This window comes from Taeniopygia guttata, chromosome 22, assembly GCF_048771995.1.
Source record: "Taeniopygia guttata chromosome 22, bTaeGut7.mat, whole genome shotgun sequence".
Lineage (NCBI taxonomy): Eukaryota > Metazoa > Chordata > Aves > Passeriformes > Estrildidae > Taeniopygia > Taeniopygia guttata.
Window position 1 is genome coordinate 2,632,664 of NC_133047.1, and position 16,663 is coordinate 2,649,326.

Consider the following 16,663-nt stretch of genomic DNA (forward strand, 5'->3'; position numbering starts at 1 on the left):
GATGTTGGCACTCACAGATTGGTTTAGAGTAGAAAAGCACCATTTAATATAGGTAATAGGCATTGGGGAAAAACTGTAAACATGTAACACGTAATGTACCATATAAAAGATAGAAAAGCACCATTTAATATAGGTAATAGGCATTGGGGAAAAACTGTACCCATGTAACACGGAATGTACCATATAAAAGACAGCAGCAGCCCTGGCAGCAGGATTTCCCCATCCAGGTGCTGTCACTGGACTGAAAAATTGAACTTTTCCCCCAATAATTCCTGTAATTATTGCTGGCAAGACCCAAGTGTGTGACAATAAATGGCATTTAGCTGCTGTTGTGAGTAACTGCCTCTAATTTCCAACCTGCTGTAATTTATCTCCTTTATTTCCTGGGAAGCAACACTAAAAATAGCTTTGCCCTATGGCAGCGCCCTCGTGGGGGACACAGAGCTCCAGGAAAAATGGGCAGAAAAAGCACAACTGTGGCCACTTCTCAAAGTCCTATTTTTAGAAAGGAAGGCTACAAAAAAAGCCCTTTCCAAACGAGGTAAGAAGAGCTATTTTTGGTCACTTTCTCACCAGAAGATTGCTGCCCTGACCTGGATTTGAGCTTTTCTGGGTGGCAGTTTTCAGCTGGAGGCATCAAACACCACATGTGGGAAAGGCAGCAGAGAATCCCAACCCCAGCAGAGCGTGGGGACAGCCAGGGGCAAACCCCGGGGGTTCCTCTGCCTCTCATCCAGAGCAGCTAAATCCCAATTTTCTGTGGCTCAGATCTGATCCTTGGCAGGGTTTGTGCCTGGATCCTGCGTGGGTGGTGCAGAAGAAAGGAAACTGAGGCTCAGTGGATTCCTTGGAGTTCATCCTTTTCCTTGAATAAATGGGAGTTCATCCATCCTTTTCCTTGAATAAATGGGAGTTTATCCATCCTTTTCCTTGAATAAATGGGAGTTTATTCATCATTTTCCTGGAATAAATGGGAGCTTGTTCTGCCTCTGCCTACCCTTAACCTTCACCTCCAAACTCTTCCTGCCTGGCAAAAGCTGTTCCAGGCACTCTCTCTTCTTCCCTGTCAGGTTTTGGCTTCTCTGGCACCGGGATCTACAAAGGAATTCTCTGGTAAGAGCCAAATTTTCCAATATCTGTCCAGAGAACATGGCCATCACTTCAGAAATGTCACTAAGAAGGGTCACAGGTCATTTGTGCGCTGGATTTGCTCTTTAAACACAACTAGGGCAGTTTTAGATGGGATATTGGGAAGAAATCCTTCCCTGAGAGAGTGGGGAGGGGCTGGGATGGAATTCCCAGTGAGCTGTGGGATGGAATTCCCACTTCCTGGATCCCTGGAAGTGTCCAAGGCCAGGTTGGGGCACCCTGGGATGGGGGAAGTGTCCCAGGGCTGGGATTTGAGGATCTTTAAAGTCCCTTCCTACCCAAACCCTTCCAGGATTCAGTGATTCCGTGATTCACACGACAAGTTCATCACAGTTCTATAATTAACTGGTTAAAGGACAGTTATAAGAAGCTGTGGAAAGGAGTTCAACACCCAATTCAGGACCACAGACAGAGCTTTTGCTGGCCAAGGATTCCAAAAGTTGCTGGAATTTATTGGTGGAAAATCAAAGCCATGAATATCAGGGAGCTGGAAGCACAAATTTCCCTGTCCCTGGCACCTCATCCCTGTTATCCCAGAGAACACCACACAAAGCCGCAGGAATCTGCTTGGATATATTTCTATTATTTCTATTATTAATCAGCAGACTCCAGGCTAAGCCCTTCGTAGAATAATTCAGCATCCTGCTCCTCTGTGAATTCCTGCAGATTAAAGAAGTGGCCCATGGAAGCAGAACAGGAGGTGGCCAGGAAAGAGAACATCCCACTCCAGGAGTTATAAAATCAATGTGCAATGCAGGGCTTTCAAAATGCGAGGAAAACACCCCAGAAAAGTGTGGGTGGTCTGGTAAAAGTTTCGTTTTTTTTGAAGTGAGTAAATGACTGAAGTGTGTCTGGAGCTGTGAAATTATTCTTGGTGCTGACAGTGCAGGGAATTTTGGGGTGAATGTTTCCCAAGGCCAGGCTGGATGGGGCTGGAGCCACCTGGGCCAGTGGAAGGTGTCCCTGCCCTGGCAGGGGATGGGGTGGGGTGGGATTTAAGGTCTCTTCCAAGCCAAACCATTCCATGATTCCATGAAGGGCTCTTGCAGCAGATAAATCGAGGAAGGTGAAAGTAGCAACGAGCTCAGCGATGATTTGCAGGAATTTCCAAGAAATTTTCCTTCACTGATCATTGGAAGGAAAATTCTGCCTCAGGGCTGAGCTCTCAGGAATATTTCACCCTGAAATGCAACACAGAACGTTTCTGCATGAAGAAAATAACCCAAGTGTCTGGCAGTGCTTGATTTGAGGTCCCGAGGTGCCTCAGGTGGCGCAGAGGGAATGATGAAAAGGGCATTAGGAAAACGCTGCTGTGTCAGAGCTCTGCTGGGAGAGCCCAGTTTCCAGCAGAAATAAAATGAACACATCAATTTTTCAGAGCACAGGCATTGCCCAGCAGGACCTTTGTGTTTGTGCTGTGATACCAAAAAGTGACATCCCCACCTCAGCCCAGGACAGAGGGGAAATGGAATCCTGGAATGGTTTGAGCTGGAAAGAACCTTAAAGATCATCCATTCCAACCCCAAAATGCTCACAGCTTATTCTTTCCCCTCCACCCCTTTCCCTCTTCGCCTCAAGTCCCTGAGGATGCTGAAGACCTTTTGTGAACAGGATAATCCATTATCAACCAGTGTGGGAATCTGAGGTATTGATGATTTTGAGATTGTAGAAAGTCTCTGTCTGTCAGCCCCATTGCCAAAGCAGAAGCCATAATTGGTCTGTGCTGTTTCAAGGTTGTTTATTCTGTTTATCTCTACCATGTTCTGCTGCCCTGCCGCAGCTCTGTCCTGCAGGGCAGCGTGTGGGGCTCTGCCCTCAGTGGGATGGTACAAACATTAAATACCACAAACTCCCTGTGCTGGATTTACAATAACGTGCCAATATCTGTCACCTACGTTGGACAGTGTGTCCCCAGCCTGAACCAACAGAAAAATGCCAACACCACAGTGAAACATGGAGGGCATGAAGAAGGAGAAAAAGGACAAGGCACACCCAATTTCCTCCATCTTGTCCCCTTTGGACCCCTAATCTAGAATCCTAAAATTTTACTTTTGCACCCGTGTCACACTTAATTATTACTCATATCAAACACTCAGAGCTGGTAATTGATCCTGTAAGATTGAAAACTCTTTTTCATGGCCAGAGATCACAGCCAGTGTCTCTGGGGCCTCTGTCCAGGGGGATTCCTGACCCCTGCCAGGGTCCCAGGGCAGCCAGAGGGAAGCTCTGGATTCCCACAAACCAGCTCGCCCCAAACCTGATCCTTTCAATCTCAAGATCCTGAACAAATGACAAGGCAAAAATGAATCCTGTTAAAAATCTGCCTCCCAGGGAGCAGGACACCAGCCCTGCTCGGCCCTGGGCTGTCCTGCCCTGTGCTGGGCACTCCTGGGCTTCCTTAGGGGTGAAATCCCTTTTCAAGGAGCATCCAGCAGTCCAGGACGAGGCCCTCAGGCCATAAATCCCATTTTTGCCTTCCTGGCTATTTAAATATCCCAGGACACATCCTCAGCTGGGCTCAGATGTCCGTCCTTGCTCTCCTGGCTCAGCTGGAACGAGACCAATTTCCGCCAGCTGATGTCCTGGGACGTTTTTTATGGTGAGTTTGGGGTGACCCCACAGCACATCAGGGGCACCAAATGGGTGTAAATCCTGCAGCTTGGCCAGTCACAGCGAGTTACAGCACTGCCTGCTGGGGAACATAAAAACGGACCAAATCCTGATGTCCTGACTCCTTTTCCTCTCTGACAAAATTCCATATGATGTTGCTGGTTGCTCTCTTTACATGGGTATCATTAAGATCTGCTTAGGCTTGAATTGCTTAAACTTAAACCAGGCTTTATATTAAAAACTTTATATTAAAAACTTATCAAGACAACCCCGCTTTAAGCTGATAAATAATTTGTAAGAGTTCCAACCACGTTGCATTACCCCTCCAGTGCCTTTATTCTGCTGCCTCTCTCCAACATAAAAACCCCACCCAACCCCCCCCCCCTTTTATTCTACTCATCTGATTTAATGTTTTCTTAATATATTCCAATGAATTCATTATCATTGGAGATATTTTGATCTTTCCCTGGAGCAGCCAGGCTGTTGTGCTACTCCACCTCCTGTATTTTCTCTCTTTTTCTCTTATTGTTTAAGGAAGCTGCAGGACTCAGCCTCACCCTCCCATCACTGCAGGTTTGTCAATATGGAAAATCAAGGTTAAAATCGATGCTGCTGCTTTCCCTTTCCATGGGAGTGCCCCTTTCCTTCCTCCTGCCTCAGCCCTGAGACATCAGCTTTGCTCTGAAGTAGAAGCTCTTGTTTGGTCAACTTTGAGGCAAAAGCAATTCTCCTTCAGCAGAAATATCAGCCTGCATTTTAAAATCTCCAGGCAGAAAGGCAAAAAGGATTAATTACTCATCAGAAAAGAGGGAACATCTCAGGCTGATTTCCCTGACTCATTTTAACCTTCAAAGCACCTTCAGGATAATGTAGCAGGAGCCCTCTCCCCCTGCATCTGATTAGAGAGCAGAAATTCACATTGCAAGGTTGTTTTCAATTAAAACAATGAATTTTATTTCAGAATTTCTGCGCTAAACACCTCAGTGAATGCCAACTTTTCCCCTTCTAAATATCCTGATCTTTAAAGCAACCCATGAGATGTATTGTGTTCCATAAAAGTTTGCATTGCTTGGTATCGCTATTAAATAAATAAATCAAACCTAGCCCTGCCTGATTATAGAGCAACAATTTATTTTACATATGGGGTAAATGGATTTCAAACACCAAGGTATTTAATGAGAGGCAATTTTATTACAAAGTTCCATCTGCCAGTCCTTGTTTTCAGGAGATTAAAAGGATAATAAAAGCTCCCAAGCACCTCTGTTAACTCTGTGTTTCCTTACACAGTGAGTTTTTCTTATGGATAAAACCATAATCTGTTCCCACCTCCCAGTCTTTATTATCAGGGGAAAAAAAAAAAACATTAATAAACCAGATCACAATATACCTTTCACCCTAAGAAGAAACAAAACGCAACGCCCTGATAGGCAGCAATTTTATTTTGAGCCCCGGTGAAATCCAAAGGGGTTTGTGCCTATGGCAGAAACTTTCAGTAAAATTAATGAAGCAGGTTTGTTTAATTAGCAGAAACTTGTGCTGTGTGGATAATGGGGGAGGCTGGAGCAGAGTTTGGGAGCAGAGCCGGGGATGGAGCCGGGCTCTGCCTGACTGCAGTGCTGCAGTCCTATGACAGCGTCATGGTAATGAGGCTCCGTGTGCCGGGCAAAGTTTAACCCTGTCCCCCAGAACTCTGCCCAGCCACGCCAGGAAGGCGGCCAGGTGCTCTGTCAGGAGGGTTTTGCCTTTCACCACATCATCTGCTCCAAAATTCCGCCTGTGAACACAGACAGAGCCTTTTCTGCACCTTCTGAGCGAGGCGTTAACTCTCCCCCCGCAGCGTCCCTCTGCTTTTCCATGCAAGCTGTGGCCGGGGGTTTTCTAGCAGCGGCAGTTTTGGGGTTTTTTTGAGGGTTTCGGTTGTTTTATTTTATTTTTCTTTCTTTCTCTTTGTAGTTTACTACCCGTTTCCTCCGTAGCTGTAATCCCTCCAGGAGGAGTTCAGAGCCTGGATGGCAGCCAGGCACTGTCATGCAGCCCATACAAAAGTCTATTTCTCCCCGTTACCGTAATTTCTAACAAGATTTCAAACAATTTATTATTCATTCTGAGCAATGCACCAAGCGTTAGATCAAAGCAGATGGGTGGGAGGAAAAGAGAAGGGGAGAGAGGAAGGAAGAAAGAGAGGAAGAGAAGAACCAAGAGCAAAGATTTGGGATGCCGGGGGGGTCTCCTAAACTCTTGCTGACGGCTCCAGGGATCCCCCCGCTGCTCCCGCAGAGCCCCCGGAGCCGGTGCGGGGAGCGCTCGGTGCCGCAGAGCCCCGGCGAGCGCCGCCTCCCCCTCCGGCTGCGACCTTCACAGCCAGACCCCGCCTGGGGACCGCGGGATGGGGGGACACGGGGGCAGGACCCTCCCCACCCATCTGCGGCTCCCTCTGCCCCCTGCCCACCCCCGAACCCCCCGAACCCCCGCTGCCCGCCCGGCGGGAGCTGTCCGTGGTGATGGAGGAGCTGATCCCAATTCCCGGATCCCGCTCCCGGTTCCCCAGCCCGGCCCCAGCCCCAGCCCCAGCCCCGGCCCTACCCCGCTCCCGCACCGCGCTCCGCTCTGCCGTGGGCGCTGCGGGAGAGAAAAGAGAGGAAAAGAGGGAGAGGAGTGAAAAGGCATGGAAAAATAGGGGAAAGAAAGCAAGGAAAAGAAAGCAAGAGAAGAAGAAGAAAAAAAAAATCAAACAAAAGGAAGGGAGAAAAGAAAGGGAAGAACGGATAATAAGGGAGGAAAAAAGGAAGGAAAGAATGGAAGGAAGGAAAGAAAGAGCGTGCTGGCCTAGGGAAGGGGGGAGAAGGAAGCAGGGCAAGAGGGAAGGAACACGGGAAAGGGAAGGGGGCAGCAGGAGGGAGAAAGGAGGGAGTGGGGGCAGCGGAGACAAGGGGGCAGTGGGTGGGCAATGGAGAGGAGAAAGGGGAGGAAGGGGCAGAACAGGGGGGCAGCGAGGGGACTGGGGAAGGGGAAGGGGCACCGGGAGGTGTCAGGGCCGGGACGCGGCGAGGGAAGGAAGGGGGAGCCGGGGCGGGGCGCGGGGCGGGCCGGGGGGAGCCGCCCCCCGCACGCGTGTGCGGGGCCGTCCCGCAGCCGCCCGGCGGGGCTATAAAAGGGGCGGCGGCGGCCCGAGCAGCCCCGCACCGCCGCCCCCAGCGCCCCACCATGAGCTACACCATGGAGCCCCTGGGCAACCCCTCGTACCGCCGGGTGACCGAGACCCGGGCCACCTACAGCCGCGCCAGCGCGTCCCCGTCCAGCGGCTTCCGCTCGCAGTCGTGGTCGCGGGGCTCGGGCAGCACCGTGTCCTCCTCCTACAAGCGCCCCAACCTGGGCGGCCCGCGGGCCGCCTACGGCTCCACGGTGCTGAGCTCGGCCGAGAGCCTGGACGTGAGCCAGTCCTCGCTGCTCAACGGCGCGGCCGAGCTGAAGCTGAGCCGCTCCAACGAGAAGGAGCAGCTGCAGGGGCTGAACGACCGCTTCGCCGGCTACATCGAGAAGGTGCATTACCTGGAGCAGCAGAACAAGGAGATCGAGGCGGAGCTGGCGGCGCTGCGGCAGAAACACGCCGGGCGGGCGCAGCTGAGCGACGCCTACGAGCAGGAGCTGCGGGAGCTGCGCGGGGCGCTGGAGCAGGTGAGCCACGAGAAGGCGCAGATCCAGCTGGACTCGGAGCACATCGAGGAGGACATCCAGCGCCTGCGGGAGCGCTTCGAGGATGAGGCGAGGCTGCGCGACGAGACGGAGGCGACGATCCGCGCCCTGCGCAAGGAGATGGAGGAGGCCTCGCTGATGCGCGCCGAGCTGGACAAGAAGGTGCAGTCGCTGCAGGACGAGGTGGCCTTCCTCAGGGGCAACCACGAGGAGGAGGTGGCCGAGCTGCTGGCGCAGCTGCAGGCGTCCCACGCCACCGTGGAGAGGAAGGACTACCTGAAGACAGACCTGACGACGGCGCTGAAGGAGATCCGCGCCCAGCTCGAGTGCCAGTCCGACCACAACATGCACCAGGCCGAGGAGTGGTTCAAGTGCCGCTACGCCAAGCTCACCGAGGCGGCCGAGCAGAACAAGGAGGCGATCCGCTCCGCCAAGGAGGAGATCGCCGAGTACCGCCGGCAGCTCCAGTCCAAGAGCATCGAGCTCGAGTCGGTGCGCGGCACCAAGGAGTCGCTGGAGAGGCAGCTCAGCGACATCGAGGAGCGCCACAATAACGACCTCAGCACCTATCAGGTACCGGGGAGGCGGCGCGGGGCTGTCCCGTGCCCGGCCGGGGGTGGCCGGTGCCGGCTGCGGGGAGAAGGGTGCGGGAGAGGTCCGGTGGGAGGGATGCGGGAGGTGCCCCGGTGCCCGCTCTGGGATGGGGAGATGCGGGAGGTGCCCGCTCTGGGATGGGGAGATGCGGGAGGTGCCCGGTGCCCGCTCTGGGATGGGGAAATGAGGGAGGTGCCCTCTCTGGCTGGAGGGATGCGGGAGGCGCCCTGTGCCGGCTCCGCAGCGAGGGATGCGGAAGGCGGAGAGGGGGGGAAGACGCTGCGGAGGGCGGTGGGAGCGGGTGGGTCCTGCTCTGCTGCCAGCCCTGCCTCCCCGAGCAGCGGGAAGAGTTTCTAAAAGTCCCCTCGGAGAAGTTCTGCCCGCTCAGTCCCCGCGTGTGTGTCACAGGGGTTTTTCTGCGTCTCCCTTGCAGGACACGATTCACCAGCTGGAAAACGAGCTCAGAGGAACGAAGTGGGAAATGGCTCGTCACTTGCGGGAGTACCAGGACCTCCTCAATGTCAAGATGGCCCTGGACATCGAAATTGCTGCATACAGGTACAGTGGGATCTTTGCCGACGCGTCTGGAATATTAATAGCACTGCAGATGCTGCTGGCTCAGGAAGCGCTCCCACAGCTAAGAAATACCAGCAGGCAGTGAACGCGGCTGAAAGGAGAGCTTGGCTAAATCCTTGCAGCCATTAGCCCTGCAGTGAGAGCCCAGAAGGTCATTAGGGACCAGCTAATGAGCGGCGGAGCTGCCAGCGAGCCCCGCGGGCACGGCCCAGCGGGACTCGGTGCGGCGGCTCCCGTGCCGCATTCTGTCCTTGGCCGCACGAGCAGGAGATGCACCAAAGACGAGGTTATTTTTAATTCCCGTCTGCTCTGCAGATGCCAGGCATGCAGGGCTTGTCACCAGAGCTCCCTTTGATCGCCTGGGAGACACAGTGATTTTGCTTGATCATGGTTTGAGGCAGTGAGTGCTGATCTGTCTGTCACAAACACTTTTACTTTTCTTGCTCAACTTTCCTTCAGAGGCATCTGCTCTAATCTCCAGCTCAGCGTTGCTTGCTGTTGCCATCACCTGGCAGGTTTTTTTAGTCTCCTCTGGATCACTTCAGAACTCTCACTGGAGAGCTCCTGATTTTTCTGGGTCACAGGCTTAGATGAAAAACACTTGAATAAAAGAAAAGTAAAAACAAGAAAAAAACCAGCCCCATCTCCAGATCTGCTGAAATTTCTGAGGTTGCTCAGATGTACAGACACCCCAGGGGCTGTAGCTGGCTGCTGCCAAAGTCAGCTGAAGCCTCCAGTTCTCATATTCCCACAAAGACAAGGTGGATGCCCAAATTATTAAATTAGAACATGTGCTCTAATCAGCTGTGACTGTCTCAGACACAATATTTGATTTGGGTCTGTTGGCTGTGTCAAGTTCTGTTTGTCTAAGTCATAATGAATCCTATTTAATTAGTTAGTTTGTCCTAATCCCTGCTGATTTACCCCACAATGAAGCTTTCTGACAGTACAGATAAATTTAAACTGATCACTGAAGGTGTCACACCAGGCCATAAGCAAGGTGGAAACTGCTGAATGTGAGTTTTGGAAAAGAGCGGATCCAAGGGAAGTTGTGAGCAGTGGATGGCCCTGGACAGTTCCAGCACATTCCACAGCAAACTGGTTCCATCCTGCTGGCAGGGGAATAGTACAGCAGGGAAATGTTATGGAATCTGGAATGGCTTGGGATGGAAGAGACCTCAAAGCCCATCCCAAAGCAGGGCCACCTTCCACTATGCCAGGCTGCTCCAAGCCCTGTCCAGCCTGGCCTTGGACGCTTCCAAGGATGTGACAGACACAATTTTTCCCATATCTGTCCCTTATTTTGGTTTTTTTATGCTAATTTTCTTTTTTTTCTCTCCTCCTGATTCCCTTAGGAAGCTGCTGGAGGGTGAGGAGACAAGATTCAGTGCCTTCTCTGGAAGCATTACCGGTCCCATATTCACACACAGACAACCATCTGTCACAATAGCATCCACCAAAATCCAGAAAACAAAAATCGAACCACCAAAGCTGAAGGTCCAGCACAAGTTTGTAGAAGAAATCATTGAAGAGACGAAGGTGGAGGATGAAAAGTCTGAAATGGAAGATGCCCTGGCAGCCATCGCAGAAGAAATGGCAGCCAAGGCACAGCAAGAGGAAAAGGAGGAAGAAAAAGCAGAAGAAGCTGCAGAGGAAGAAGTTTCTGAGAAGGCTCCTGCAGAACAAGAAGCTGCAGCTGAGGAGGAAGAGAAGGAGGAAGAGGAAGCAGAGGAGGAAGAAGAAGCTGCAAAATCTGATGCTGCAGAAGAAGGCGGCTCTGAAAAAGAAGAAATTGAGGAAAAGGAAGAAGGGGAGGAAGCAGAGGAAGAGGAGGAAAAACCTGAGGCCAAGAGCAAAGCTGAAGAGGTACCAGCAAAGGCAGAGAAGGTCAAAACACCTCCTGTAAAGTCCCCCCCGAAATCTCCCGTAACAGAGCCGGCCAAGGCCGCCCCGAAAGAAAAACCTGCAGAAGCAGCAAAAGAACAGAAGGCGGAGAAAACGGAGAAGGCGGCCAAGGAGGAGGAGAAAGCGGCATCGCCAGAGAAACCTGCCACACCAAAGGTGACCTCCCCGGAGAAACCTGCCACCCCCGAAAAGGCTGTGACCCCAGAGAAAGCTGCCACCCCCGAGAAGGCTGTGACCCCGGAGAAGGCTGTGAGCCCCGAGAAAGCCGTGAGCCCCGAGAAAACCGTGGTCCTGGAGAAGCTGGCGCCGCCGGAGAAGCCGCGTGCTCCCGAGAAGCCGGTGAGCCCGGAGAAGCCGCGCACCCCCGAGAAGGCCGTGACTCCCGAGAAGCCCCGGTCCCCGGAGAAACCTCCCTCCCCAGGCAAGGATGCCAAGGCTGTGGTGGAAGAGACCATCACTGTCACCAAAGTAACGAAAGTTAGCGCCGAGGCTGAGAAGGAGTCCAGGAAAGAGGACATTGCGGTCAATGGGGAGGTGGAGGAGAAGAAGGAAGAGGAATCCAAAGAGAAGGAGGAGGAAGACAAGGGAGTGGTCACTAACGGGCTCGATGTGAGCCCCGTGGATGACAAGGCTGAGAAAATCGTAGTAACCAAAAAAGCAGAGAAAATCACAGGGGAGGGTGGGGACAGTGGCACCACGTTTATCACAAAGTCAGTGACGGTCACTCAGAAGGTGGAGGAGCACGAAGAAAGCTTTGAGGAGAAATTGGTGTCCACCAAGAAAGTGGAGAAAGTCACTTCACATGCTGTAGTAAAGGAGATTAAAGAGAGCGAATAAAAGCAACCATAGCTAAAATTCAAACCAATTCAAGAGCTTGGGTCGGTGCAAAAGGTTAAGCCATAGACAGCTGCAAAATGCATGTGAGTGACGGCTTCAAAGCAGATCGGGTTCTCTCACGGAGGCTCCAGACACACAATATTTTACTTTTTCGTGCAATATAGGGAAGGGGGGGGGAATGCATGCAGGCTCAAGATGTACTCCCTCCACAGAGCTTGGGGATCTACAAAAAAAATACTACTACTACTAGTGCATGAGATGAAATGTGCAGAGGAAGCTTTTCTGAATTTCCTGAGCTGTTGGAGGGATGTATCTGAGGAACGAGTTCAGATGTATTATGCAAAGAACCAACTGAGCCAAAACCAAACCGAAAACAGTAATAGAGTATTCATGAGAACCAGAACTCTCCTAGCCTTAAAAAAAATAAAAAAAAGAAAAAAAAGCTACTTATAACTAATTATGTTTACCTCACTGGTGCAATTAGGGTGGACTTTTACTCCTGGGAGAACCTTGTTGACATGCACAGTACGCAACCTTTTGTTGTTTGATGTAAAACAGTCACAGCAGTTCTTGCTCAATAAAGGTCAATATGAAAACAGGATTTCTGGTGACTTTTTCCCAATTTAAGCCCTTCCCTAAGCTGGATGCTCTCTCCTGAATGGGAATGCAGCTGCATGGGTTGATAATTGGTTGAGGTTCTTTTCCTTCGTGTTTTTATTTGTCTGGAGTTGGACTTTGGTGTTCCTTGGGGGTCCCATCCAGTGCAGGATGTTCTGTGGCTTGGGTATTGGACATGATGGACAAATTTCCTCTAAAAACACAAAGGCTGGATTAAGAAAATAACCGCCATATCCCAAATTTTCTAGAGGAAAGAGGAATCCATTGAACACCTCTGCTTGGCCTTGAGGTGCTTAGAAGGGTTGCAATTTTTTTTTTTTTTAAGAGGGGAAAGAAGGTCTCCAAACCCTCAATCCTGCTCGGACTGAGCCAAAAAATATTAAAATCTGCTGCAAGTATTTTTGTCCTCCTTACACCCCAACATCCACATGTAGAGAGCCAATTTCCAAATAATTCCTTGATTTTCCTGGGGAGTGAGGCTGGGTGTGGCATCTTCTGTGGCACCAGTTTATCACTTACCTGAGCAAAATCCCATTAAGGGGACTCAGCCAAGCCACCACGAGGCCCTCAAAATGGGCTTGGTTCTGATTATTTTACCCCCTCTTGCTTTAATTGTATGGGAACCTCCCTGTTAATTCTCTGGTTCCAATAACCAAAAAGTTCAATCTGCCTCTAAACACAAAACTCTAAAATGAAAAATTAACCCAAGGGGGTTAATTTGCTATTTTGTTAAGAACAAAGCCAACAGAAAATTGCTGTACATGGAAAAATAGATGGAGACAAATGAAACAAAGGGAAGAAGATAAACCCCCAACTCCAATGTGGGAATTACTTTGTCATTATAGGATTAATTTTGTGTTTATTTCCCATTTTAAAAAGAAAATGAGGATTTCAGCTGCTGCCCCACCTCCCATAACTCACAAAGAAATGCAAATAATTTCCACGCCTGCATTCAGGCCATGGACTACCCTGAACTCTGTTGCTTAATTGAGGGTCTGATTAAAATCTAGAATTTCCATGTGCCTTCGCCCCATCAATAATTGAAGATCAAGGAGTTTTTAATTGAAAGGGTTCAGCACGTTCTTCGCTGGAGAAGTGGTGGAGAACCCACAGCAGATAAGGCTTCCAAATAAATCTGGGTGTCTTTGTGGAGCAAACCCATGGATGTTTCTCCTGCTGCTATCAATAATGGGAATCTGTGCTCGACAGCTTGGCTGCTGAGTGATGCTTAATTAAAGCAGAGTTAACAAATTAAACAGCAGCTCCTCTGTAGTCACGTGTGGGTGTGACGCAAAAATAACTTTACCTTTAGGAATAAGGAGTTCAGCACTCCCCTGTTTTTGGTATCGACATCAAATTGTGTAAAACACAAATTGCCCAGAGGTTTGTGACAATTGAAGGTGTTTTCCCCTCAGATTTAAATAAAATTTTCAAGAGAGCACCACGATTAAAGCAGAGACCAATATTTGTCATGGAATTATGTGGATGTGCTTCCAAATAAGTTCTAGAAGCCAGTAAAATGTCCAAAACTGCAAAAGCCATCCCTCCAAGTGGGAAGCTGGGAATCTCCAGCACGGAGAGGAAGGATCACCTTGCACGTGGATTTAATGTTGGTGTCAGCAGGAGACTGGGGAACATTTAACATGTGCAGGTGGGACCCCAGCAGGGCTGTTCTTCATGTTGGGATTCCTTTCCAGCTTCTTTCTCTTCAGTGCTGATAGGACACAGCTCCAGGGACCCCAAAACCATGATTTGGGTGGGTTTGTTCCTGTTTGCACCCGGGCAATCCAGGATTGCTCCTGGGACTGGGCTAACCCCAGGGTACATCCATTCCCTGGGTGATTCTGTGAGGAAAACCCTTGGTATGATCCTCACAACATCCTCATTTCACCCCTTTCCCACCCAAAATATCTCACAGCTTTGAGTTATTACCCACAATGTATTTTTTTCCCCTGCTCTAACACACTGGATTTGTGCATTTAGCCCATTTCCCACTGCAGATGTTCTCAGCAAATCCTGAGAGGAACAAGCAAATGGTTAACACATTTCTAAATGTTTATAAAACTGTAAGAACTGATTAATATTTAATGGTGCCAAGAGGTTTTGTCTACTGGCATCTGCAATCAAACAGTTTCAAAGGAGAGCACAATTCCCGGGCAGAGAGGCATAAATAGGATGTTATTTGCCTGTTCTGCACCAATTACTCCTCCAGACTGCATAGAAACAGTGATAGGAATAATTATTTTCAGACAGAGCAGTTCAGTTCATTAAACAATAGAAAAAAAAAATCCATGAAGGGAAAAATAATAATTAAAGGAATTTACAGTGAAGATTTCTGCATATTTTTTAAGGTGGGTATTTCAGACCGCTGTGGCTTCAAGAGCTGAGAGCTCTAAACCAGGATCTTTTTCCTGTGCTGGGTTGTGGAGATGCTACAGTTATTTTTCAGCATCCCAGAACAGAATTCCAGGTGGGAACAAACTGGGAAGGGTTACAAAACACAAACAGGATGCATTTGCCAGGGAGCTGAGTCAAGCACCAGAATATTCTCCAGTCAGCTGGGTTTGTGCTCTCCCCATACACATTTGGGCTTTTTTGCTGCTTTTTCAGGATTAAAGTATCCTTAACTAATCTGGGATGGCAGAAAATGATGAACTGTGAATTATTGAGACATTAGAAGGTGAATTTCTGGAATGTGAGTGTTCTGTACAGGTGAGCGGTGAGGAGGGGTGGGAGGAGGTGTGTGTGCACCTCTGGGAAAGCATCCAGCACCTCCCTGGGGTGAAATCTCAGCCTGATCCAGACCCAAAGAGCAGGAAAGACCCGCAGGACACTTCTGGCTTCACTTGCAGCTGCAACTCAGCTGAAAGTTTCTCCTGAGCCTCCCTCTGCCAGCTTTTACTGCATTGCGTCAAAGGCAGCGCCTGGATTTTCCAAGGTAAAATTGCCGGCAGCAGGATGCATCCCACAGCTCTGGGAGCTCAGAAAAGCCAGCCCAGCTGCCCCCTCCAGGCTGGGCAGCAGGGCAGGACCGGGGACCCAGCCCGGTGCTCACTGCAGAGCCAACCCTGCTGCAGCTCCTGCTGCGGCTGACTCAGCCCTGCGGAGCTGCAACGCATTAAAAATAACCGAGGGAGCAGGGATCAGCCTGGGAGCTGCAGCAGGAGACAGGGGAGAGCTGCTGGAGCTCTGCCTGTGCTGCTCGGGCTGCACGGGGGAGCTTCGCTTCCCAGAGAGAAGAGGGATGCAAAGGGCTGATGTGGCAGCACGTTTCTCTCCTCCCAGGATTTTTCATAGAGGTGCACAGAGAGAAATGAAAGAGAAAAGAATTTCTGTTTCTGCTCCTTGTTTTTCCCATGTGGAATGTGTTTGGAGAATTGTTTACCTGGGGTGATGCTTGGTTGGATTCTGGTGAGGATTGTTTGAGCCTGATGGCCAATCCAATCCAATCCAACCCAACCCAACCCAATCCAACCCAACCCAATCCAATCCAATCCAATCCAATCCAATCCAATCCAATCCAATCCAATCCAATCCAATCCAATCCAACCCAATCCAATCCAACCCAATCCAACCCAAACCAATCCAATCCAATCCAATCCAATCCAATCCAATCCAATCCAATCCAATCCAATCCAATCCAATCCAATCCAATCCAACCTAATCCAACCCAATCCAACCCAATCCAGTCCAACCCAACCCAATCCAATCCAACCCAACCCACCTGGGGCTGGGCTCTCAGAGAGGGTCACCAGTTGAGTTAGAGTTAGAGAAAGTAGTGTGTAGTTTTAGTATCCTCCTTTTATATAGTATATCAATGTGTTTTAGCATAGTTATAATAAAGAAATAATTCAGCCTTCTGAGTTGAGCAGAAACAGAAATTGTTTTCTCTTTCATTTCTCTCCGTGCACCTCTATGAAAAACCCTGAGAGGGAGAGAAACGTGCTGCCACACAGGAGCAGCCCCTCTCTCCCAGCTGAGTGCCAGGAGCACTTGGGGAGTTTCCCAAAGCAGCTCTCATTTCTCAGAACCAGCTCTCATTTCTCAGAACCAGCTCTCACTCCTTATCTCCCAGCAGCAGCCCCAACAGTGCTGGGGGAGCTGGAGCTGTCACACCCTGCAGGAGCAGCTCCCCTCCATCCCCCCACAGCTTTGGAACCTCTCTGGAAAGAGCACTGCAAGTCCTCCCAGCTCTCCTCACCCCTGTCCTGGAGAGGAAAAAATAAAATATTGCTTTGTAGCAATAGCTCTGCGTAAACACAGGGAGAAAAATCTCCATTAAAAGCAGGGGGAAAATGGAAAAAAAGAAATATTTAAGAGGTGTTGTTGAAGAAAGTGAAGATGATTTTACTTCTGGTTCTCAAAAGCATCAAACTCATAAGAAAGTAGGGAAAAAAAAGATTGGAAATTATAGTGGAACTCTGAGTTACTGGAATTACTGCTTTTCTGAATGGTTTGACCAAGCTTCTTCTTCTTTCTCTTGCTGCTTTTCTTGGGAATGTGGAATAATAATTTTAAGTGCTTACTTCATCCATCATCATCTTTTTGGTCGCCCTTTAAACACTGAAAAGGGAGATGCTTTTGGTACCCTCCTAAAAACTTGTGTAAAAAAGAGATTTCCTTTCTCTGTGTACAAAGCTGTTGAGGAGAAGCAATGCAAATCAAACCGGTGCCACATCAC

At 49.8% G+C, this 16,663-nt stretch overlaps 1 protein-coding gene and 1 long non-coding RNA gene across 2 annotated transcripts; one reads left to right on the forward strand and one right to left on the reverse strand.

Moving 5' to 3' along the window:
• Window positions 1-4,877: 4,877 nt before the first annotated feature.
• On the reverse strand, window positions 4,878-6,755 carry LOC121471032 (uncharacterized). Its single transcript, XR_005982403.2, has 2 exons — window positions 6,343-6,755; window positions 4,878-5,533 (listed from the first exon to the last, which is right to left on the reverse strand). It is a non-coding gene; the product is annotated as an uncharacterized lncRNA (long non-coding RNA).
• Window positions 6,756-6,848: 93 nt separating this feature from the next.
• NEFM (neurofilament medium chain) lies at window positions 6,849-11,965 on the forward strand. Its single transcript, XM_002197502.7, has 3 exons — window positions 6,849-8,025; window positions 8,480-8,604; window positions 9,978-11,965. Exons 1-3 carry the CDS (start codon window positions 6,964-6,966, stop codon window positions 11,362-11,364), a joined length of 2,574 nt encoding a protein of 857 aa, XP_002197538.4. The 5' UTR covers window positions 6,849-6,963; the 3' UTR covers window positions 11,365-11,965.
• The last annotated feature ends 4,698 nt before the right edge of the window (window positions 11,966-16,663 follow it).